The 25,998-nt window shown below is 43.2% G+C and overlaps 2 protein-coding genes across 3 annotated transcripts in view; both read right to left on the bottom strand.

The window, feature by feature from the left end:
• Positions 1–3,121, bottom strand: part of IGFN1 (immunoglobulin like and fibronectin type III domain containing 1) — a 45,092-nt gene extending 41,971 nt beyond the window's left edge. Inside the window, exon 1 of the mRNA XM_077929089.1 lies at positions 2,856–3,121. The gene's annotated coding sequence lies outside the window, so the exon portion shown is untranslated. The remainder of the gene's footprint in view (positions 1–2,855) is intronic.
• Positions 3,122–8,474: 5,353 nt separating this feature from the next.
• LOC114599410 (uncharacterized) overlaps positions 8,475–25,998 on the bottom strand; it is a 35,288-nt gene continuing 17,764 nt past the window's right edge. The window contains exons 2-6 of one of the 2 annotated variants that reach the window (XM_028734616.2): positions 18,899–19,016; positions 15,629–15,688; positions 12,847–13,008; positions 11,430–11,514; positions 8,475–10,772 (exon numbers count right to left, since the gene is read on the bottom strand). In XM_028734616.2, coding sequence (XP_028590449.2) covers positions 10,516–10,772; positions 11,430–11,514; positions 12,847–13,008; positions 15,629–15,688; positions 18,899–19,016 — 682 coding nt within the window. In that variant the 3' untranslated portion in view covers positions 8,475–10,515. The remainder of the gene's footprint in view (positions 10,773–11,429; positions 11,515–12,846; positions 13,009–15,628; positions 15,689–18,898; positions 19,017–25,998) is intronic. The other variant, XM_028734617.2, reaches the window with a different exon arrangement.

Raw genomic sequence — 25,998 nt, 5'->3', positions numbered from 1 at the left:
GCTGGCGTACAGCTTCCGGGTCATGTGGCCAGCATGACTAAGCCGCTTCTGGCGAACCAGAGCAGCGCACGGAAACGCCGTTTACCTTCCTGCCGGAGCGGTACCTATTTATCTGCTTGCACTTTGACGTGCTTTATAGCATAGGGCTATAGCCATGGTCAATTAATTATACTTTTTTAATTAAGTATAATTAAGTATAATATTTAATTAATGCTTTTCTTAATTAATTTTTTAATTAAGTATAATATTTAATTAATGCTTTTCTTAATTAATTTAATTAAGTTTTTAATTAAGCAATTACATCTGATTCCTTACACCTACATAGGAATACATATAACGGATCAAAAGTTTTTAGTTTGTTAATATAAGCAATGAATTAACACAATGCTACAGCACTTGTTCATACTTTTAGTTTTGGAGTCAGTGAGAAGGACCGTAGCTCAGTGGTAGAGCTTCTGCTTTTCATGAAGAAGGTCCCACTCAGTGTAAACCACACTGAGCCAAATAGACCAACGGTCTGACTCAGTGTTAGGCAGCTTCCTATGTTCCCATGCTCCCTTTAATTTTTATACGGGGAGCTGTTTATATGAGGACAGCTAGTTTTTCTTCTGACAGGGCATGTTTTCAGTTTTCTTATGGGAATCATTCTGTAAAGACAACCGTATGGTGCGGCCCTGTTGCACAGGTTTTACCACTGCCGAAATGTTCATGTTAATCAACTCCTGGCAGCAACGGAAAACCCTGACCTAATTTGTGGCCACATTTTGACTGAAGTGAGAATACTTGGTAGGCTTCCCCACCCCCAGCCACTTCCAGTTTGGTGGTGAAGGAAGCTACCAATTAATGCTCAAAAGCATAAGCTTTTGAGATGAAATGTCCCCATAGGTCTGACCCCAAACCCACTGGCCAAAATGAGCTGTGAATAACAAACCGGCATTCATTCTGTACATTGTTTGCACAAAGAGAACGAGTTCATAGATGGACGTCTGTCAAATGTAATAGCTTTAAATTAGGCCTTCATATTTAGATGGTCCACATTGGGTCTTCTAAATAACAGTTTGAATGCATTTGACACTGACTGTTTGCAGGCTTTCAGAAGCGCTTCTAAAAAAACAGGTGGCTAACTTGCAGCTTCTATGTCATACATGAGCTGCATATTTGAAGAGTTCTAAAACTGTAGCATGCCTCTTGCACGGCGAGACCTTTCCTCCAGCAAGCAATGGCTGTCATTCTGATGTCTTTGCACACTTAAGTGGTATATGAGTGTGCCTGTATGCCGGTCAGCGGGAGGTAAGGATTAAAATCTAACCTCACAAATGTAGAATGCGTCAACATGCAGCCTCCAAGCTATAAATTAGACCCTTCCTTCCCCCTGACGTACAGAATCTTTGCTATTCCCTCACTTAAAACTGATTTAAATGGCTGTCCAGTGCTGTTTGTCAACTTGACGTCTGATTTAGATGAGGCATTGCTTGCTTTTAAATCTGACACTCACACTTCTTCCCTGACCGTCCTGCTCTTATAGCTTCCAGTCTCCCGGCACTCCAGTTCCAGAGAAAACAACAGAGGTAGAAGTGCTGTTTGGCCCTGCTACCTAGGCAGGAAGTCAGAAGGCCTGCTAGACGCATCATCCTATCTTCCTTTGCTAGAATGTGTCAAAATGCTTTTCTGTGCCTGAATATTAACAGGCGCAGAAAGTATGCTCTGCGCTACAGCTCCATATAGCCTTATATGGCTGGCGCGTCTCATCAGATGGTTTCTCGCTCCGGCTAAAATTAACAGCGGGTGTTCCAAAAGTTTCGTGTGTGGTGCCGTCTGGCACATAGGGGTTAATCAAATAATCACATTGTTTTAAAAATGTAAATATAGCAGAAAATATTCGGGTTTGAAGATTAATATTTTTCATATTCCCTGGAATCTGAGGATAGTGGTGGTCTTATCAATACTATTGAGAAAGTTGTAAGCCTACTCGGTTTTTATGTGCTTCAGTTCAATGGAATTTAAAAGCACATAACTTCATGCAAGATTATCGCCATGTTCACAGTATGGTTCATTTATTTATTTATTTTGGAGGAGAGAAATCTCCAATTTACAGCTTCTTGTCCTTAACTTGTTAGCCTTCTGCACTTGAAATAATGGGTAGAAGTCAACTAAACGTTATGCAGAGTATGCCTGTTGGAATTAATAGACCTATGTTACTCATGATCATTAATTTCAATGGGTCTACTCTGAGTAGGCCGAGTGTTGAATTCTACCCATATTTCAGAATTCCATACAAATAGAGAATAGCTCCTATAATTTATCTTGCGTTTTGGGTTAATGTTGGGTTTGCTGCGATGTCTGACCAAATGTTATTTTCAGTTTAATTCAAGTAGCTGCATCGGCCAGTTTTATAGCCTCAGCTATGAAGAGCCAATATTTGATAAGGACAATTGCATATCAGAAGAATACAGCCAATTAGAATCCACGTCCTGGTTTGTACTTTCTCAGAGAAACTCCTCTTTAATCAGCAGTCCTGAGGGGGTAAGGAGGGAACCCTAGGTGAACCTATAGAGCTGCCCAAAATGCTTCTAATACATTAAAGATTATACCAAGAAACCAGCCAGAAGGGAGCTCCCTCATCCCTCTCTGCACACCTCTGTTACCCCATAACACTTCATAACCATGTGGTGGTTTCGGTAGCTTTAAAGAGGCTATTTTGGAACTCATGCATTTCCCCTTTCTAGTCCTTCGAGAAGTATCACACTGGCTGCTTACCCAGCTGTCAAATGAAGAGTATCTGCTAAAGGACGCCTCTGTCATGCAAGTACAATCTAACACAAGATGCTCCTGAGCTTCAGGAATTTGTGACTCACCTGTCCGTGAGGATACTCCCTGCCTTCTCTGCCCTTGTCACGGCTTCCTCTTTGCTGCTTCCCACAAGGGTCTACGTTGTAGTCAATACTCTTGCAACTGAACAGCTAACTTAGAATTAGGTCATCGAGAGCCCTCTGCTCCTCTCCCTCAGTCCGTCTCGCTTTCCCCCTCTCGCTCTCTTAATCTCTCTCTTGCCCTCTCCCTTTCATAAGGTGAAAGCTTGTCAGAGAGCTGTTAGCCTGTAATAAATCCAAATGATTTTTTTTATTGGAAACTTATGGCATCTGCCTTGTAGCCACTATACTATTCCAGTACATGCCAGAGACGGCGCTGCACAAATTTGAGATTAACTCTAATTCTTTGGCATTTCATAAATCAATTCTGAAGTGTTAATTTTCTGCGGATCTGATTTCTTCTTCAAACTGAAACCTTCAAAGCTCCCCCCTTCTGGTAAAACCTTTAAATGTTTCCATGAGGAGCACAACAATGTTTGTTTACAGCGGCGAGACTTCCACATTTTCAGAAGTGGTGAGCACTCACAATTTTTTCTGAACCAATAGCTAAGCACTTTCCGATTTTTTTCTTTTTTAAAACCTTAATTGTTCTAACTAATCTTCGAAGATTAGTTAGAACAATTAATGTTCTTATTACATACATTAGAGGGGGCACTTTTAAAAGCCAATTGTTGAAATCCAGTGTTAGTAGACCCACTGAAATTAAGAGAAAAGCAGCTTCTTGTGATTTGTATAATTCTATGCTTTGCCTCGATCCTTCTATGCCAGTGTGGTGTAGTGGTTAGAGTCTCAGAAGAGGACCTGGGAGACCAGGGTTCATATCCCCACTCAGACATGAAGTTCACTGGGTGACCTTGGGCCAGTCACTGCCTCTCAGCCTAACCCACCTCACAGGGTTGTTGTGAGGGTTGAATGAGGATTGGGAGAGCCATACTTGCCATCTGAAGTTCCTGGAAGGATAAGGTGCAATATAAATACAAAAAACAATAACAAAGAACTCTCTTATGGCTTTCCCGGTCACTTGAATAAAGTGACTGGATTTGCATATGCAATAGGCAACCCTCGTCCTTCCACTGTCATGAATGGAGCAGCCTGTATTTGCAGTAGATCTCTCTGTATGTGCATCTCAACACTGAAGTGCCAAAGTTTATTTTTAGTCTTTCAGATATCATCTGCCCTGGATCTTTAGGATAAGGATGTGATATAAACGGAAAATAAAATGTGTTTGCTCCAAGATGTTCTCTATAAATGTTATAGTGAGTGTACACAAAACAACAACAAAAAACCCCTGCTGATTGCCAACATTAACACACAAATGTTGACAATCCCAAAAAAGTTTCGCGAACACCTTAAAATAGATTATCTGTCTCCCTGCTTTCCAAAACATAAACAAGTAAATGCAGGTAATCACATGCAGGTGACTGTCGGCATTATTCACCACATCTCTGAGTTTTCAGACGTTCATAAAACTTTGCTGAGATTGTTATATGTGAAACGCTGTTACAAAATTTCAAACAACCCTTGTAACAAATCACTAGGGAAAGGACAATACACAGCAAAGCATACATGTACTAAATACTGGTTCATAGCAGCCAGGTTGTTATAGAATACACATACAACTTTTATGAACATTTAGCGAACTACCATAGAATTTCTCTTATCGAAACATCTGCCTCAAAGGTATAGCAATTACTCCCCATTACCCCATATAAACACTACTTAACTGCTTTTCTTTCATTAAGCATTAGCAATGGTGTAAATGAAGGCAAATCAAACTGCCTACTCCACTACCCCAACTCCAGGCTATTTTAGGGTTGCCATATTTCAAAAAGTGAAAATCTGGACACAAAAGTTGTTGAGCTATTTTTAAGGAAATTCGCCAAAAAAGCAACACTTCCAACATGGGTTTCCCATATATTTTTTACTGGTTTTTGGAAATTCTGCTCAGATGCTATTTCTGATGGACAAATCCCAGATATGTCCAGGGAATCCCAGATGTTGGCAGCCCTTGGCTAGTTCCATAGCCTTTCTATCAGCATCAGCTGGGGCCCAAGTGCCTCGGCAGGAGCCATCAATGCTGAGGCATACTCTGCCCACTACTCCCACATTAGCACTGCCAAACAAAACTTCACCAATCTCCCCCTCTCCTCTAGGGGCTTACCTAGTGGTGGGTTTCCCGTGAGACTAAAACACCCCGTGAGCTGCACTTGGCTGTTTCCCAAATAGCAATGCCACAAATTACTCAGTGTATCTGCTGCTTGGCTCTCACCACTGGGCAAGGCATGGGGAAGACACACTCATCCTTGGTTTGGGTCCTGTCTTTCTTTTCTTTGAAATGCGTCGCTAGCAGTAATGGTTGAAGAGAACACCAAAACCCTTAATTGTGTGAAGTTGAAAGTCCGCTATTTAGGTGGGCAATTTGGTCCTTTGGCTTAGAACACCAAATTTCTCCATGTGGCACAATTGACATTGGTGTGCCCATAGCCTCTACCATGTTAGACGCATACCAAGCAAGTGGAGCCTGATGGCATCTTATCATGTTTCTATATCATAAATCTACAAACCTCTCCAAAAATCAGAATGTTCAAAGCACACAAGTGTGAATGATCTAACTATTGACTAAAAATGGAACAGTTGTTCATTTAGGGCTCCACTGGAGGGGCTACACCAGTGTGGTGTAGTGGTTAAGAGCTGTAATCTGGTGAACCGGTGTGATGGCCTGGGATTCCGATTCTGAGAGCGAACCAGAGGAATCCCAGCCGGCACAGGAGTCCCCGCCTCCAGGGCCGGCTGAACTGGGGCAAGGCCTAGATTCTGAGGAGCCTGCACCTGTGCCAGATCCTCAGGAGCAGGCACCAGGTGAATCCATTCTGGCCCCAGAGGTGCTTGAGGACTCAGTGTCTACAGGTGAGCTTCCCCCGGGACCCAGTAACCCTTCGGCCTCTCCTGAACTGCAGAGGCTTAGGGCAGAGAGGCGAAGGGAACTGGTTTCTCCCAGGAGGAGTGCTCGCCTTAAGGCCAGGAGAGGTGGGGCTCCTGGGGGCCGGGACCGCCCCTGGCCTTAGAGAAGATAAAGGCCAGTCAGCCCAGTCCCAGGTTGCGGGAGCAACGTCGTTATTGAAGAGCTGTTTCGGCCAGCATCCAGTCCTGTTCCTCCAGTGTTCCTGTTCCCCGCCCGGCTTCCTGCTTCTGACCTTCCAGCGTTCCTGTTCCCCGCCCGGCTCCCTGTTTCGGATCTCGCCTCGCACCTTGTGGACTATTACCAGGCTAGTGACTTAGGACTGAACTTTGACTACGATACCAGTAACCTTTCCCCCGGGACCAGCACAACCGGGTTCGCGTCTCCTCTCCTCCACATGCAGCTGCTGGGTGACCTTGGGCTAGTCACACTTCTTTGAAGTCTCTCAGCCTCACTCACCTCACAGAGTGTTTGTTGTGGGGGAGGAAGGGAAAGGAGAATGTTAGCCGCTTTGAGACTCCTTCGGGTAGTGATAAAGCGGGATATCAAATCCAAACTCTTCTTCTTCTTCTACACTGCTTCTGCACAGCGGTTTAACACCACATCTTCAATCTAACCAACACAAGCCTTATTGCCCAACTAACTTGAAATTGCCCCTCTCTGGGTTGTGCATCTTAATGGGCTGATGACTCCACAGTAACTGTCCTATAGTGCACGTGGTGCTTGACATCACACGTGTTTTGAAGAACTAATTGTACACGGCTATTTCTGTTTGTTCTGGATTTGGGGAAACAGTGGCACTACCGGTTCCAAAAGGAAACATGGCAACATCTGAAAGTAATAACATGCTTCATAAAAGCAATTTGAAACCATATCCTTTACTTTTCCTGTGCCGTTTGGCCTTATTGGTATAGTACAAAGCAAATTTGTCTCAATCCAGAGCTGGCATCTCTCAGAATGGCAACTGAGCATTTCTTTGCATAGAAATTAATTTTGCCAGAAATGTATCCAAAGAGAATGTTATTGACCGGAAAGTAGGATTTCACCATCGAATACCATTTCCCACACGAAAGAACTTGTGTGATCTTTAAATGCAAAACCTGCTAGCACTTAAGTTTAATTTTGTCACCTTCTGTGATCAGCTATAAATAGTAGAGCCAGAGCTGTCTGAGATAACTCTTGCTTGCACCAGCATCCTCTTGGCTGCTGACCTGTCCAAGACACTCGCAATTCTCACACAACCAAATCCAGATCTTGTGCAAGCTCTCTTAGGGTGTGTCTAGGCCAACAGCATTTCACACAATCTGGTGTGTGAAATTGCATGACGGGGGCAATGCAGGTCTCACCACATGGTCAGGTCTGCCCCCATTTAGCACTCCCCATTTAGAGATACAAACCTATTCTATAGAGTTGTTTTGTACTATCCCTCCCCATAGCCTTGTCTTGTTCTTCTTTCTTGTCTTAGAATCTTTTTCTATGTTTATATTTCAAAAGTGAATTCAGTATTTATTCAGGCATGGGGGAAATTATGTGCTAGCCTGCTCTAGGAAAAGGAACCACACGGAGATTTGATTCTGGGTTAGGGCGGGTCAACACTGACATGAAATGTCAACAGGGTGCTGCAATAAGAGTACACGGAAAAGCGACTTGGCAGGTCAGTCACTCAATCCCTCCTTCCTCATCCACTTCTCAGAGATTCTGTTCTGAGGCCTGTAGTTCCTTCAGCTGATCTGACCTGACTGTCTCAGCTTCTCTGCATTCTATTGCCAGTGGGACTGCGGCAGAAGCAGCACTATGTAGAAATGGCATTTTGCCTGAGGTACAGAGCAGTATAAATCCCTGCTAAACTGTAGCACTTCCTCAAAGTGTGTGTGTAGATATAGATATAAGATTTATATACTGCCCTTCATTAAATATCTCAGGACTGTTCACCAGCCCATACTTTCTGGTTGCAAACCCAAGTCCCACCTTTCAGACTGAAAATATGCCCAACTTCACTTCCAACTTATTATTCTATTTGTCTGTTAAAATATTGATATCCCACATTTTTGAACCAAAAGGTTTACAGTATTTTTTATTTTATTTTTAAAGCAGAACCCTATATACATATATTGTATTAGCAGCCTTGACCGCATTGCTCAGGAATTCTAAGAAACAAATGGATCAGTGCAATTTTGAAACCAGTGGTTAATCAATGCAGTCCTGAAAGTTACAATCCACCATCTTGATTCAAAAGACCATCCAGGTTTATCCAAATGTACATGAAAATCTGCTGCTTGATCTCAGGCACCATCATGAATTGGGGGGTGGGGTGGGTAAAAATCAGTATAATTTTGATAGATGCAGTCTGCTGTCTTGAATAATTTTTATTCAAACATACCGTATTTTTCGCTCTGTAAGACACACTTTCCCCCTCCTAAAAGTAAGGGGAAACGTGTGTGCGTCTTATGGAGGGAATGCAGGTTGCGCAGCTTTCGCTGAAGCCAGGAGAGCAAGAGGGATATTGATATAGGAATGTATTAGATAAAATGTAAAGAAATATGCAATTATAAGAGTACATTCATTTGTTAAAAAGGAATATACGACGGGATAGACAGGAAGTCCAAAGTGTTGGTATATATATGATTTTGGAATAGTTTTTTGTCTTTCTTTTCTTTTCTTTTAGTATATAAACTTTGTATACATGTTGAAAATTATAGTATAATAAGCCTTGTGTTGTAATATGATAATGTTTACCGATGTAACATGAGAACTTTAATAAATAAATAAAATTCCAAAAAACACCTTCCCTAATAATAATAATTTATATAACAGGGTTCCCAGGGGCAGATCAACTGTTGGATCAATGTCTCAGCTTCTGTAGCCATGCCTTGCCCCTGTTGTGCCTTTGACTCTTGCTTTGCTTATGTACTGTGCTGATTAGAGCATTAATATTTTTGGTAGAAACCGTAATCTGAGTTCAGGCTCTTCACGCAGTGTGAAACAGGGCAACAACTGAGCTAAGGTCCTTCCAGTACTAAATGGAGAGGCAGTGTGGTGTAGTGGAAACAAGAGTTGGACACGGACCAGAGAATCCTTGCTTGGCCAGGAACCTCACTGGGTGATCCTGGCCAAGACAAAGACATTCTTCCTTTCCTTCTCAGCCTAAACTACTTCACACGATTCTCATGAGGTGAAAACAGGATAATTGCCGTGAATGCTATCTTGCATCCTTGAAGGAAGGATGGAATATAAATGTGAATACTAATTATTATTGTTGTGACTAAACACCATCATTATCTTAATCTGTTTTCAATGTTAATAGGCTTTTTATTCCTATTTTGGCTATCTGGAACTGTTATTATGCTGCCAATTTTTATCTTTATTATTTTGTTGTTGTTGTTGTTTAGTCGTTTAGTCGTGTCCGACTCTTCGTGACCCCATGGACCAGAGCACGCCAGGCACCTCTGTCCTCCACTACCTCCCGCAGTTTGGTCAAACTCATGCTGGTAACCTCGAAAACACTATCCAACCATCTCGTCCTCTGTCGCCCCCTTCTCCTTGTGCCCTCCATCTTTCCCAGCATCAGTGTCTTCTCCAGGGAGTCTTCTCTTCTCATGAGGTGGCCAAAGTACTGGAGCCTCAGCTTCATGATCTGTCCTTCCAGTAAGCACTCAGGGCTGATTTCCTCAAGAATGGATAGGTTTGATCTTCTTGCAGTCCATGGGACTCTCAAGAGTCTTCTCCTGCACCATAATTCAAAAGCATCAATTCTTCGGCGATCAGCCTTCTCTATGGTCCAGCTCTCACTTCCATACATCACTACTGGGAAAACCATGGCTTTAACTATACGGACCTTTATTATAGTACATTATATAAATAAATTGGCTTATTATTTTGATGAACTCCCTGGCATCAATTCGGAATAGAGAGTAGAAACCAGAGTTTATTTGGATATGGGATAGCAAATCAACAAGGGATCTCCATCTCTAAGGCTGCATTCACAGGCCAATTCATTCTGTTTTCCTGACGTTCCCCTGTTACTTTCCACATTATACCTGAGCTTTCGCATGCTGTAAAAGCCACTTCCAGAAAACCAGGAAAATCTAGAGCAAGTTCAGCACTCGTTTCTGTGATATTTGCTATTTTAAAAAATCCACTTGCTGTCCCGGAAATCCGGAAAATCGTGGGAGTTTTGTGTAGGGCTGTGCATTGGGTCATTTCGGAAAGCAGCTTGTGGAGCATCACACCCCCCAGGATTGCCCCCTCCCCTCAACAGCTGTTGAGGGGAGGCAACAACCCCAATTTCTAACATCCCTTTCACACTGTAGTACCTTCTGCTGTGAACAAGAGTGAGTGCAACACGGCAGTATATAGGTACTGAAGTGTGAAAGGAATGTCAGAAATGGCTAAAACTAACACAGTGAATACAATTTCTGAGTGTAACCTAAGTCCACTGAGGCTTGTGCAGTCAGATAGTTGTAAACCATTTTGAACACTGAGGTCACTGACGCAGAAAACAATATTTCGCCACAGTAGAAGATGGTGCCATCATTCAATGCTAATACATTATCAGTGGACCACAGATTTAATTTAAGATATCTGGCATCGACGATGACAAGTACAACAAATAGATCCTGAAGTCCAATGGTAGCACCTCAGTTAAATTCTTCTTCCACCTCATTTAAGGCTCATGCAGAGACGTCTTCATGATTCTGTGAAGGAAAATGTTGTGCCTTCGCCTTGCTTCAGCTCCCCAGTCAAACAAGCCCTTTCAGCCGCTTCACTGTCCAGTTTGCAGATCAGAACTGGAATGGTTCCGTGACTCTGGGAAACGATATTTACAGCAGTTTGCAGCTTCAAGGACACACCTCCAGTAGTATCATGTGGCAGAATAGAGCTAAGCACAGGTGGCTCCATATTTCCATCAGGGCCGACGACAATGGAATCCACAAGCCTAGCGCCTGTTCCAAAATAAACACATGGTTCAGAATTGCTACCAGAAGGATATATGTCTCAAAACACAACATGAAAAAGTCAACCCCAAAGCATAAAGACACTGCAACATGGAAACAGTTAGTTTAATCCATGTGTCATTTCCCTGTGCCAAAGGAGGAAGCCTGGATGACATAATGGCATAATGACATATTGGTTAGGAAGATCACACAGAAATTTGGAGGTCCAAATTTCCCCAGCTTTCTTTAATGACTCTGCACATCACTTAAGGTACCATATTGTTACTCTATAAGGGCATGATTGTACTCTCTCAAGTCACACATCTGCCTAAAGACATGTGTAAATATGGTGCCTATTATATATGTTTCCTGGATTCTGCTTCAATATTCCCACTGCCCTTTCAAAACACCACAGAAAATACCCTCTTTCTCACAACCCTTCTATATGCCTATGCTCGGAAAGAGCATGTCAAATCTGCTGAAAGATATATGTAGAACATAAATACGTCAAGACAAGACTGCATGAATAATTATGGTTATGCTTATTACAAATTGCATAGTTCAACCACTAGTTCTTCATGCTGGTCTGGATACTGGCTAGATATTGCCAATACTTCACACCTGTGCAAAATAAATTGTCCTATTTTATACATGTGTATTCTGTACCTGGGGTATCAGGTGGACAGCTGTAAATTCCACTGACATCTGTGAGAAACACAACTCGCCTAGGAGAGAATTTCTTAGCGAGAACCTGCAAGAGGAAAAATTGGACAGGACCATGTAAATCTGCTTTGTGTTGAATCAGGCCTATCTTGCTCAGCTGGATTCTGCTCTCACTGGCAGCATCTCTCAGTAACTCAAAAAGTGGCCTTTCTCAGTCCTCAGATGACAGACAGGAAACCAGGGACCTTCTGTATTCAAAGCATGTGATCTACCATGGAACTATGGTTCTGTTCTAATTGTGCAACTTAAAATCTGAGGGCCACCTCTCATATTAACCTTGTATCTGAAAATGCAGAAAACGTACTATGAGAATTTGTTTACTTCAGAGGAAGAGAGAGAATAATAACAGCAAAACCTCCCTGCAGGTTAGGGAATAATTTCTTTAAAACTATTTGCTGATGTTCATACAAAATATTTATGCACAGTTACAAAAGTGACATGGAAAATTATATACAACTTGTAGAACGTAAATGATCAGTTTAGGGGTGCTTATTAATGAAAACAAGAAAGAGACTTATAGCACATTAAGGACTAACCAATGTATTGTGGCATAGGTTTTGGAGTACCACAGTTTGCTGCATTTAGTGCAGTGGACCATAGTCCACAGAAGCTTAAAGGTAAAGGTACCCCTGCCCGTACGGGCCAGTCTTGACAGACTCTAGGGTTGTGCGCCCATCTCACTCAAGAGGCCGAGGGCCAGCGCTGTCCGAAGACACTTCCGGGTCACGTGGCCAGCGTGACAAGCTGCATCTGGCGAGCCAGCGCAGCACACGGAACGCCGTTTACCTTCCCGCTGGTAAGCGGTCCCTATTTATCTACTTGCACCCGAAGGTGCTTTCGAACTGCTAGGTTGGCAGGCGCTGGGACCGAACAACGGGAGCGCACCCCGCTGCAGGGATTCGAACCGCCGACCTTTCGATCGGCAAGTCCTAGGCGCTGAGGCTTTAACCCACAGCGCCACCTGCGTCCCCCACAGAAGCTTATGCCATAATAAATTTATATGTAATTTTGCATATTATGCACATTTTTATTCCCCCAAGGCAATGCATTTGTATGTTATTTTCACAAATATGGGCTTTTTGGCATATGTTACCTTAGCAGTGAATTTTTGTGCACATTCCTTGGCTGGAGAACTGCATTGCAAAATTCAGAGAAGTACAAATTTCAGGGGATGCCTATGTTTCTGTTTGCATATGGTTTTGGAAAGTGATAGGTTCACCATTAGAAGCACATTGAATCAAATGTCTTCCCCATCCCTAGCTGCCAGCTGAAGTACCTGACAAAGATGGGAATGACCTATTAAGGATAAACACAGTGCTATTTACATATTGGTATGTGTGAAATTGAACTCATCTCTCACCTCAATGATTTTATCTCCAGATAAGATGCAGCAGTGCTGCTCCGAGTCCAGAGCACAATCACCATGTAAAACTGGGACATAGCCCGAGTCTAAAACATCCTTCACTGTATCGAAACCAGCCTGGATGACATTCTTGCATGATGTTTTCCAGGTTCCAAAAGGCTGTGGGAGAAAGACAACAAAGGCAAACAATGCTGCTTGTCTCTGTCATTCAAGACAGTCATTTACCCAAAAGCTGTTTCCTATGATCCAGCACTTCAGGTGCCAATCAATATATAATACAATGATTAGATTAACTGCATCTAACAATAAGACTTCCATCAAACTGTTACAAATGTAATGGAAAAGTCGTTTTGCAATGCCAATACTGCTGACTACTTATGAATCAAGGAATATGAAAACTTGCTAATTAAGGCTACATGTTAATGCACTTTGGGGTGGTACGCAATGGCTTGTGTAACAGATATTGGCTTATGCCACAGAAATTCTGGTTTCTCTTTTCTCCTCCTGCTCCCAAGTCCTCGAAATTTGCTCCATAGGTTCTTCAACTTTCCAAAGAATTTGGAATGGAGGGTAGGGGGGCTGCTAGCTGCAGGCAGTAACTGACACCAGCTCATGGTACATTATATCTTACCCTTTGCTTTTGGGGCTGCTTTGATTCCTGTGTGTTTCCATAACAGGGCATGAAAAGGGATTTTTTAAATAAATTCCCTTGCTTTCTAACACTGAATGGTGCTGTAATGATCTCTGGCAGGCAAGCAGTCTGATAAGCAGTAACAACTCTGTCAGTTTTATGCAAGTTTATTTACAAGAAAAAACACATCCAGAGCACAGCCTCCCGTGTGCTCTCATTAACAGTAGTTGCTCAGTCTGACTCATTGTCCTTCCCACAACAGGAAGAATGCCAAAATCCCGCCTTTCCTCTCCTTTCTTTACGTTGTTCTCTGAGCTTCTCCAGCTTCCTAGTACGGGGACTGAACGACTGGCCCGTCTCCTCCCCACTCCCAGAAGACACAGCCTCAGACTCTGGCTTATCTGCTAGTTGCCTGGCAATGCTCGGGCCAACTTCCAACTCTTCCTCTCCTTGGGAGCTAACAGCTTCTTCCCTGGGGAATGAGGAGGGCTGGGCTGTCCTCTCTAAACTCTGACAAACAGCTCTCCTTTGCAGAGTCGGCCCCTTGCTCGCTTAGCTCAATTTCTGAGGCTGACCAGAGCTGTGCTCTAGGCGGCCACGTTCCTGACTGGTAGCACTTGTTTATTAAATTGTAAATTGTCTTAACACATGGATATCTCAAAAGACAAGTATACAGAGATATCAGTAAGATACAAATATATTTAAATTTAATTAATTAATGAGTTAAAAATGATTACATTCAATTAAGTTCTTTAATACGTTCAACATGCATTGTGAAAAGTCAACAGTTGGTGTACAGCAGACCTGTACATGACCATAAATACTCCTCAGTCTAGGACAACTTCCCAATTCCTCCCATCCACTCAAATGTCCTTGCCATTCTTTTCTTCTGCTCAACCTCAACCTCATTTTATGAGGTCCCTGGAACTGGAGGCTGCCATCTTATTGGAGTTCAATCCCTTTTTGTTCACCCCCCCTTTTAGCGTTTAGAAATATTCCCTCCCAATTTATAAGTAACAGTATTTTATTGGATAAAAATGATTTGATTTTTGTTACTTTTTTCTTGACTGTATGGCTTGGGGAAGCTGGGCTAAATCCAATGAACTTGTTCCGTCAGCACAAGGGTTTCTGCTTGCACAACACAACTTTCCCCTCTCTCCTCTCCCCTTGCGCACCCCCACCAAATCAGCTCCAGAGGTTTAGGGAACCCTCTAGAAAAGAGTTAGGGAGTACCAGGAGAGGGGGTGAGGCAGGAAGTTCCATTGCACAAATGGAAATACTTAACACTGACAGAATGAGTTCGTTGGATAGCACCCAGTATGTTCTTTGCCCTGTTGTTCAAGAACAAATTGGTAGACTTCTGTCGTGTGTGTGTGTGTGTGTGTGTGTGTGTGTAGCACACAAAAGTCAGAAAGGAATTGCTTCCGCTTCTTTTTCAGAATAGTAGCTGTATTTGTCTATTGTACTAAATATACCTGCATACTTACTCAAGAGAAACCTCACCAAACCCAGAAGTGTAGGCATGCATAGGGTTGATAATTCTAATAGGAGGTAGCTATCATTAAAACTAAGGGACGCGGGTGGCGCTGTGGGTAAAACCTCAGTGCCTAGGACTTGCTGATCGTAAGGTCGGCAGTTCGAATCCCTGTGGCGGGGTGAGCTCCCGTTGCTCGGTCCCTGCTCATGCCAACCTAGCAGTTCGAAAGCACCCCTAAGTGCAAGTAGATAAATAGGTACCGCTTTATAGCGGGAAGGTAAACGGCGTTTCCGTGTGCGGCGCTGGTGCTGGCTCGCCAGATGCAGCTTCGTCACGCTAGCCACGTGACCCGGAAGTGTCTTCGGACAGCGCCGGCTCCCGGCCTCTTGAGCGAGATCAGCACGCAACCCCAGAGTCGGTCACGACTGGCCCTGTCGGGCAGGGGTACCTTTACCTTTACCTTATCATTAAAACTGAAGCAGGGCAGTGTTTATTTCAGATTAATTCATTAATTTCAAACACTTTTATCTCTGGCTTCAAAAGGGGATGCACATCTCAACAGGTTAGACTGGGAGAATTCACCTCTGGACCATTTTATTATTATTTTTTGCCCACTCTTGCCCTAGAAAAACAGAATAACCTAAAAAAGGAGAAACAACAGGTGCCCTTACCGAAATGCCCACAGCTGGAATTCCATGGCTTACCAGTTCTTCTGTCACCAGATGGTTTAACTGTGAGAAGCAAAAGAGTGACTTTGAAACCCCAAAAGCTTTCCTATCTCAGTTTCCTGTACTCAGTTTACAAAATGAGTTCTGTAACAGTATTCTTGGATAACAAAGGCTGGGCTGGCTAAGGAGGTGGTGGCAGCGGTGGGAAGCAGGAAAGCAAAAAGTATGTTTCTTAGGTCTTGCTTCAGATCCTTCACACAGAACTCCATATCACCTTACCTGGTATGCAGTGCTGTTCTTAAACTGTTCTCACACCTGGACATGCAGGAGATTGTTCTAATAGCCGAAAGCAGGGATATCCAATAACTGCGGATATCCTGGTTTTAATTTAGCATTTTCTTTTCTTTTCTTTGAGCACAAAGGACGTTTTTTGGCACCAATGACATCACATACTTTTTCTAAGCGTGTCAAAAGGCAAAAACGCTACAGTAATTAGGCCCATATTCACAATGCATTGGGGAGAGGGGGTTGCCTCTAGATTTCTGACTAGAGGGGCACACCACAGCATTGCTCTGATTCTGTGCTAGTCCCATGGGTTACCCGAGAGGTGAGGTCCAAGTCCGGTCCATGGTCAAAGGCGCAACGTGGAGGCAGTCCGTAGTAGCTGAAGCTGGGTGCAGGTCAGAGAGTCGGGTGAAGGCATGCAAGCAGGGAGCCAGGGTGGGTCTGGAGCTCAGGCAGGAAAGCAGGACAGGGTTCAGGCAGGAACTAGCAACCAGCAATGTTGCTCCCACAACTTGGGACTGGGGCTGGCCGGTTTTTATCTGCCCCGAGGCATAGGGAGGCCCCGATCCTCTGGTGACTCGCCTCTCCTGGCCTGGAGGCGAGCACTCCTTCTGCGGGAATTTAGTTCCCTCCACCTCTCTGCCCTGAGCCTCTGCAGCTCAGGAGAGGCTGGAGGGTTACCGGACCCAGAGGCAACCTCCTCTTCCCCTGATGGGGCTGAGAGTGTAGCACCTGCAGGCACTGGGTCCTCCATCACCTCAGGAGCCAGAGCAGACTCAGCTGGTGTCTGCACCTGAGGATCCAGCACAGGTGAGGACCCTTCGGGCTCATGCCCCAGCCCCGGCTCAGCTGGTTCTGGAGGCGGGGAATCCTGTGCAGGCTGGGATCCCTTAGGTTCAGCATCCGAGTCCGAATCCCAGGCCATCACAGATTCTGTGCCAGGTCTATGGGACCCCCTGGCCCTGTCCAGAAGTGGCACCAACAACCACAGTTAGTGCCAGAAGGACCCGTACTTCAGGACCTATGTTTGGATGCTCTCATTTCCAACACAATTAGAATTGCCTTTTGTTACATTACATATCAAAGAAACCACATAATGCCTGCAGGCAAGTTTCAGGGAAGCAGGGAGCTTGTTCTCTAGCCTTTGTCTGAAAGTAAATAGACTTCAAGATGGCTTAGCGATCTCTGATATCCTGCACACATGCTAAGCCAATTTGGGGCTTGGATGGATGAGGTTTCAGCCCTGCTCTTTAATGCTAGCTTGAATGTAATGTAACCATTTATGGGATGGGAGGAGCCATGCCAGGTACAGGCATTAGATTCCCCTGGAATGTTTGTCTGAGGCTGGACAGTGAGCAATTGCTCCAGGCTGCAGACACCTTGGACTCCAGTCAAAGTAGCATCACTGCTATGATATGATGCAATGGTTCCAAATGGAGTTATCATTCAGCACCACCCTTGACATCTTTTCCTGCTTGTTGGAGCTGGAAATGTGTTTGTTTTTGCAGTCCATAAAAGGACAATGCTGAAATAATAATAATAAATTTTATTTATATCCCACCCTCCCCAGCCGAAGCCGGGCTCAGGGCGGCTAACAACAATAAAACAGTACAAAAGTGAAACTCTGCACAGAACCAGGATTTCTGGAATTTGCTAAATTTCAGTGTTCCTTCTCTATTATTTGAGGGTAAGGGACAAAGTACTTTGCAAGCAGGGAAGGGGAATTCTACCCATTTTAGTTTCTTTCCATTTCTCAGTTTTCCTGTCTTAAGTTCAGTTCCCCACATTTTCACTTCAATTTGTGATTATTGTTTTTTTAAGTCTTCATGAAAATTCATTAGCATTGTGGTATAAATTTCTCACAATATACACATTTTTGTATGCAGTTTTGCCCCAAACACATATTTTTGCAGAGCAATTTCCGCTAATATAATGCATTTTTGTATGCCATTTTCACTAATACATGCATTTTTATGCACATTTCATTGCAGAATTGTACTGCAAAATCTGGAGAAGTGCAAATTTTGAAGGATGGCTGTGTTTTTATTTGCATATTGATTTGGAAAGTGTGAATTGGATAGGTTCACCGTTAAATGTAAACTGAATCCCCATCATCATTTGTATGTATTATTAAAGTGATCTTTGTTAGTCCTGGACAGTGAGTTGTACAACACTACTATTTGTTTATTGAACATTAATCTCCTTTAACTGCACAAACCTAAAGTGCCAAGATGTGCGTGAATCCCACCTGCAAAATACAGGAGGCACCCTCAGAGAAGTGGCTTGGTATCGCTATTAGTCTCCATGCATTTGAAAGGCAGAAACATACTGGAAGGGATGGACTTGGACCACAAAGGCGTAATAGGGTGGGAATTACTTCTGAATAAGAGGCTGGCTTGAATTTGCAATCCACAGGTTTGGGCTCAAATTAGCTGAAGAAGGGAACAACAGCTCAACTTTGCAGAAAAGTCATAGACTCCCCATTAGTACAGAGCTTCAGATTCAGATTTCTCTCTCTTAGTTTAAGTACACTTTGATCCAGAGAGCACTGGGCTATTAACGGAACAGTGGGAGAACAGGTAGATTTCACCCTCTGTTGTTCCTTGTAAGAGATTAGTAGAAAAGTTTGGGAGAAGAGAGCAAGAGCTGTTTATCTCTATAAACCACCATGAATGAGAAGATCTGTTCTGCATTAAAGAAACTAGCTATCAGCCATGTGCACGATACTCTGGTTTCTCTTCAGATCGCACTCAGCTATGTGCACCAAATGTTGAAACATACTCCTAGCAGCACATTTGACAGCAACTGATTTCATTTGCTTTGTGAAATCTTATCTTGTTTTACAACTTGACTACCACATGATCTCTCGTCTCGTCCATTTGCCTCAAGGCCCCAGCAGGAGCTGCAGCATAGCAAAGGGTGGACAGGCGATCTGAGAACATTTACAAGGCTGCTGAATGAAGCTGTTGGATACCGGTTGCAGATTACCTTGGTGACAGAAAGCCTGGTCAGACACAGCCCACATCTCAAATTGTCATCATCAGCTGATCCTGCTGATGTCCCCGAGGCAAGGCAGTGTTCCTTTGCTTGGAAATGGCCAAAGGAGCTGGAATGAAAAAGAAAAAGTTGGAGAACGATCTTGTCTCTTTTCATCTATGAGGCTACTGGAAGGCTAAATGTATAGTCTGCTCCTCTAAGGCACTCAGAGAATAAGGAAAGGTCTTGCCCCATGAGGGAAGAAACTGAATTAATGAAAGGCATGCTCACACTCGTTGTTTATGACAAGTCTCTGCTGATCTGAGGCATCTGCAATCTCTTTCTCATCTGCTTTTGTCAGAAACTATGAAATGCAGCTGAAGTGTGTGACCCATCTATGTGTAGGATTAAATGTCTTGAAAGGTAGGTAAAGGTAAAGGACCCCTGAATAGTTAAGTCCAGTCAAATGTGACTATGGGGTTGTGGCGCTCATCTTGCTTTCAGGCTGAGGGAGCCAGTGTTCGTCTGCAAACAGCTTTTGGAACACCATGACGGAAACCAGAGCACACGGAAACACCGTTTACCTTTCAGTCGCAGCAGTACCTATTTATCTACTTGCACTGGCATGCTTTCGAACTGCTAGGTTGGCAGAAGCTGGGACAGAACAATGGGAGCTCACCCCGTGGTGGGGATTCGAACCGCCAACCTTGTGATCAGCAAGCCCAAGGGGCTCAGTGGTTTAGACCACAGTGCCACCCACATCCCACTTAAATGTCTTGAACACCACAGCAAACCCTCAAAATATATCTAAAATGGTGATGTGAAAGCTTAATCATGTATACCAGGCAGCATCTGAACCACAGGCAAAACCAATATTTTGTAATCTCATGTCTAATGGCTGTATGAATTGGCTCTTATTCTTTTGCACTTGGCATAGTTTACTATTATTTGTCCCAACAGGCATTGTCATAACTATGTAAGCAGTCATCACAGCACAACAATACAAATTCCAAAGAGAAAGAAAGGTGGCCATGACTAGGGATGGATGAGAAATACAATTTAGTTCACATTTAAAGGGCACGGGAGCTCTCGCTGCTGCCATGCTACCCTGCTCAAGAGCTATTGGGCGGGAAGTTGAATGTACTGCAGCGGGCTCCCCACTCACACATGTTTTATTTATGCGCGTGGGGACCTGGAACACAAGTGGGGAGTCACCTGTATAGCTAAACAGGTACTCTGAACTGACCACTGGAAGACAACCAGTGGTCTAAGAATCCTGAGCTGGCATATCATTTCAGACTGCTGGTGAATTCAACCTTTTAAATATAAAAGCCTCCCCACAACGAATAAACTAGCAGAGCAAGAAGTAAAATGGGCTAGTATCTCCCTGTTGTGCTAGCATTTTATTTGTAAGGATTTTAAAACAACAACAACATGGGAAAACATTATAAAAATTGTGACTCCTCTTGCAATAGTTCAGTCCAGTCTGCCACCTTTTAATTACTGGACCACTTTCATTCTTCTCCATATGTAGATCAGATATGAGCTGAAGTCCTTAGAATTCCATGTTCAGGCAACACAGTATTACATTTTATTTCATATTTATTCTCTGCCACCACCACCCCCAGTAATAAATAAACAAATGATTTCTTAACTGCTCCGGTTGTCAAAAATAAAAATGCAGTATTCCTTACACAACATGTTCTGTATGGCTTTTTATAGCTGGGAGGGAGAAAGAAAGAATACAACGTAACAGGAAATTATTGTCCACTGGGATTCTTCCAGGAAGTATTTTATTCTAATCTAGCCCAAACCTGACTGCAGAATCCACTCCCATGTGTGAATGTAAAAAAACACTTTCCCTACTACTGTGGTCTAAGAAATCTTAGACTGATAGGAAGAGAAGCTGCTTCACCTTTTGGAGCTTGCCAGGAGACAGTGATTAAGAGTAAAGGCTATCTGGTATGTACATGTAGCTTGGCCTTTTGCCAGTGGAAGCAGTTGACTCAGGCCTGTCCAATTTAATAATAATAAAATAAAGAAAACCAATCTTAAACACAACCTGGATGAACTAATTTGCAACCTACTCTGTTGGCCTGAACAACATCCTGACCACAAGATTAATCCCTAGGGACACAAAAAAGACAGAAAAATAAGTAGTGTGCAGGGATCTGGCAGCAATATAGATATGAAGCAGAGTAGAAATTAGGATGGAACAGGTACTAGAAAAAATAATTATTTGTTTGGCAGGGTACAAAGTACAGTTGGCTTCAGTAAATGTGTGGAGGCTGTGGTGGATGCTTAAGATGTAGAAGTTGATTAATAGGCCAGGAGGTATAAATCAAGCCATGAGAAAGACAAAAGAGGAGAATAATGTTGGTCTCCATTTTGTTGTCCATTTTTGACTGGTGCAAATCCACGCCTTTGAAGCAAAGATAATGGGCAGCAAACAGTTTTCCGCCTTGGGCATTAATGAAGCCCAGCAGGCTCCTGTCAATCTCTTTTATTGGCAGATCAGGTGTCCCCAGATGGTCCAAAGGACCGTCTGTGACATGTTTATCTTCATGACAGTGAATGGATAATCTCCCGTCCCTTAGGCCAAGTCATGTGCTTTTTAGATTCATTCAGCATAATTTTTCCCAGGCATATCTCATTTTACACTCTGCATCCTTGAACTTCCATTTTTCCATCTAGCAACTGTTTTCTACTTTGAGGGGGAACACGCCCAATTTGCAGCCCAGTCGCCTATTCCTGATGGGACCAGGAAAGGAAAAGGTGCAAGAATTGCAGAAGGAGGCATGGCTGATGACACATTTATGTTCAAGCGAGGCCTATCCTGTATCCAGAGAGTCCGTGAAAATCTTGGACAGCGCCCTTCAGTCCCTGAGGGGTCTCAAGGTTCAGCTCACTCTTCATGAAATGAATCCCTTGTCACATTAAAAAGGTGCTTCATTTGGATGATGTCATTAGCCACAGGAAGAGATAAAAATTGACAAGAGGCAGCAATTCTCATTCCCCCACTCCCAGTCCTCCATACTTCCATATCAGTGTGCACTTATAAAAAGTCCTCATGAGAACTCAGCAGCATTTTAGTGTGAATTTCTTCGAACAGACACTTTGGGGTATGTAGTTTTGCTTAATGCACACAATTTTGCAAAGCAATTTTCCAAAATATAAAGCATTTTGTAGGTTACTCTCATTAATATAGGCACTTATATGCACAGTTTGGTGTGTGCATTTTTGTACACTTCACTTGGCTAGAGAACGGCATTGCAAAATTCGGAGAAGTGCAAATTTCAAAAACATGGGTGTATTTCAATTTGCACATTGTTTCAGAAAGTGCAATCAAATTTTGTCTCCATCCCTACCAACCGGTACTTAGCTCCTCACCCTCAACAGGATTTTGTGCTTATGCTTCATGTTTTTGAAACTGAGGCACCACTAAGGGAAGCCTAAATCATGGGCATATCTAAAATAGCCATATGGATCTCCAGGGCTTTTTTTCTCAGCTGTTTATGGTTTTCTTTTAAAGCCATAAAGTTTGCACTGGTTTTTAAGGTGTTCTTAAGGTAGAACAAACCTAGACAAACCTAGACAGCATCTTAAAAGGCAGAGACATCACCTTGCCGACAAAGGTCCGTATAGTTAAAGCTATGGTTTTCTCAGTAGTGATGTATGGAAGTGAGAGCTGGACCATAAAGAAGACAGATTGCTGAAGAATTGATGCTTTTGAATTATGGTGCTGGAGGAGACTCTTGAGAGTCCCATGGACTGCAAGAAGATCAAACCTATCCATTCTTAAGGAAATCAGCCCTGAGTGCTCACTGAAAGGACAGATTGTGAAGCTGAGGCTCCAATACTTTGGCCACCTCATGAGAAGAGAAGACTCCCTGGAAAAGACCCTGATGTTGGGAAAGATGGAGGGCACAAGGAGAAGGGGACGACAGAGGACGAGATGGTTTGACTGTGTTCTCGAAGCTACTAGCATGACTTTGACCAAACTGCGGGAGGCAGTGGAAGACAGGAGTGCCTGGCGTGCTCTGGTCCTTGGGGTCACGAAGAGTCGGAAACGACTAAACGACTAAACAACAACAACAAAGGTAGAACATAGCAAGAAGAGACTGCAATTGTAATAGATTAGGCTTTCCTATACAGCTTTCAGGTCACTCCTAGGGATGCCTTTGATGGCCACTGCGGGTATAGGGCGGTATACAAATTTAATAAATTATGATAATAATAATAATAGTAAGTAGGCTGTCTTAGCCCTTTCCCTTCTGTCACACAACTTCTACATACAGCTAGTGAAGTAGACTCCATCTCTGCAGAGCTGCCAACAAGGCCATAGTTTTTTAAAGCAAGATTAGACAATTGCAGATTCCAAACCTCACTACGGCAGAAAGGGGACAAAATAAGGTCCTGCCTGTTTTTGCTTTTTTGTGTGTTTTTTTAAAAAACCCCTCTGTAAGACAGATTCTCAAATTTGGTTTAGACTTGATGATAACATGGAGCCACATCAACTCAAGAGACAGAAGTCCCATAGTGTAAAGGCTGCAAAGGGAAAAGTGAGCTCAGAATAGGGGAGGCGCTGAAGCAATTCGTCAGCAGAATGCTCAATTCCTAACCCCTGCTGGTATAGATAATCCACACAGCACTTGGCATTCCTGAGGGAGCAATCCCACAGAAGCTGCCCTTTCACACTGCCAGCAGTAGTATTTGTTTACCGTCAACATCCATACCCTTTCCATGGTGCCAGCTCTAGTAAAAATTCTTTCACTTCAGGCTTTGGGTCTATGAACAATTTTTATTGGGAAACATATCGTGACCTGTGAGATCAGGCCCACGACCCACCGTACATAAACAGAAGTGGAGAAGCCAAGGGTGCGTGTGTTTGACATTGCCAACATCGGAGGTGCTAGTTTCTGTGCAATGGCACTTTTGAAGGGTGAATTGGGTGAACAGTGTAAATTACCCCAATGAATGTTTCTCACCTCTTTACATAGTTATTTATAAAAGAGTCTTCAGGCCCTGTAGCTTCTGGTTAATAACTGCTTGGTACATAGTCTTGGGAGGCTTCCCTTTTCCTAGAAAGGAAACGTCAGGAATAATAATATATCTGGAATTTGTTGTTCAGACTCAGACATGTTCTCTCATTCTTCAGAGAGAAGGTAACAAAGTGGGTTACAGGCTGTCACTGACAGACCTCCAAACAACACTGAGGAAAAATGATAAAGGTACATCCCCAAACTGAACTCCTGCTTCTATTATTTCTATAACAGTAACTGGGATTTTACTCTTTCTATAGCAGTACACTGTCAAGCATCACTGAGCTATTTCTCAAAATGTCTTGTCGTCTGATATATGGGATAAAAATGAAGAATTTTACCAGCACCTTTTGTATTTTCCTCTCCCCTTCACAGTGTTACCATGGAAATCTGCAAACCTAAATTACATGAGTGATTAGAAACAGAGTATTTTTTCCCCAGGCAGTTGAACTGATGTAATAGCATCATTATTGGGTACACTAGTCCTCTTCAGGCATTCACTATCTGGGTTGAGTAAATACATGAAGCGCATGCTATCTCCACCCCCACTGCCATTCCAGTTACTGTACTTTCCATGAGTTTGAAGGCAACAATCTGTAGCATGTCTCAGAGCCATGATTTTCCAGAGTTCAAAACGTACAAGGAGCCTCCACAGGTACAGGACTTACCTCATTGCAATCTGCCAGACTCCAATTTGTGTAGGGCAACCAGAATAGTGACAAGGCGTGGAGCTAGTAGCATGCTTGTCCCCCCACAGTCCTCTGTTTTACAATCATGCATCAGAACAGCATAAAAGGTCTGAATTCTGGTGCTCAGGTGATGTGAGCGCATATACTGAAAATATTATAACATAGATAAATATCTAGATGAACCATATCTGGAGTCAAACCACTTATGTAAAACACAATTTATATCATCACTAACCATTGGCCATGCTGGCAACATCTGGAGGGCCACAAGTTTATTGTATTTATTAATTAAATGTACACACCCTCCCTTCCTCTCAAAGAAGCCCAGGACATAAAATAACAAGTGATAAAATGATAAAAGCGTATTAAAAACCATTCCAGTGCAGATACAGACTGAGAAAGATCTCGTCTTAAAAGGCTTATTGAAACAGGAAGGACTTCAGTGGCCACCATAAAGACAACAGAGCCAACACATCTGCTCCCTGCTGCACAGGATCATTGATCCTTAAGCACTAACATTGAAGTTGTGTTCCTATGTTTGCATGAACATGCAAATGCAGTACTCGTGGTTGGGAGCAGGAGTGTGGACAAATTTCACCCCCACCATGCCAATGCACATCACCCTGTGCGCTTAGTCCCCAATCTTCTCTACACTGAGTTGGAAAGGTCTGCAGGGGATTTCTACTTATGTTTGCGTGAACACAAGTAGAACCTGCTGCATGATTAGGGATCCTGATAAGCTCAAGCCAACGTGAGTAGAAGCCCCCTTGCAAATCTTCCCTGTACAATGTGGGGAAGGTAAGGTACTGTGGGTGAGTGTGTAACACGGAGGGGAGCTCTGGATACAGAGTTCATGTGCTGAACCAAACACTTGAATTCACCTGAAGTTGGAAAAGATCCAGAATTTGGTGGCTTCAGCAAGGAAAAAAATAGTGCCACCACTCCAGAGCTCCACATCCCCTTCACTGAATGCGGAAATTCATGTGCACACTGCCCTACAAACAGAGCAACTGATGTAGCTTATTCAATTACGAACGCAAGACTCCCATTCCACAGGAAACATAGAGTTCTAAGCAAGTAGGGAAGTTATATCTGGAATGCCTGCAGTTTTATTGGATTGCTGGCAAGGAAAATTTTGACCAATCTAAGATAAGGACTAGAGCAGGGGTCAGCAACCTTTTTCAACCGTGGGCCGGTCCACCATCCCTCAGACCATGTGGTGGGCCGGACTATATTTTGAAAAAAATAATAATGAACAAATTCCTATGTCCCACAAATAACCCAGAGATGCATTTTAAATAAAAGCACACATTCTACTCATGTAAAAACACCCGACAGGCCCCACAAATAACTCAGAGATGCATTTTAAATAAAAGGATAC

Source organism: Podarcis muralis, chromosome 5 (genome assembly GCF_964188315.1).
Source record: "Podarcis muralis chromosome 5, rPodMur119.hap1.1, whole genome shotgun sequence".
Classification (NCBI taxonomy): Eukaryota; Metazoa; Chordata; class Lepidosauria; order Squamata; family Lacertidae; genus Podarcis; species Podarcis muralis.
This window is presented reverse-complemented; position numbering and strand designations above follow the sequence as displayed.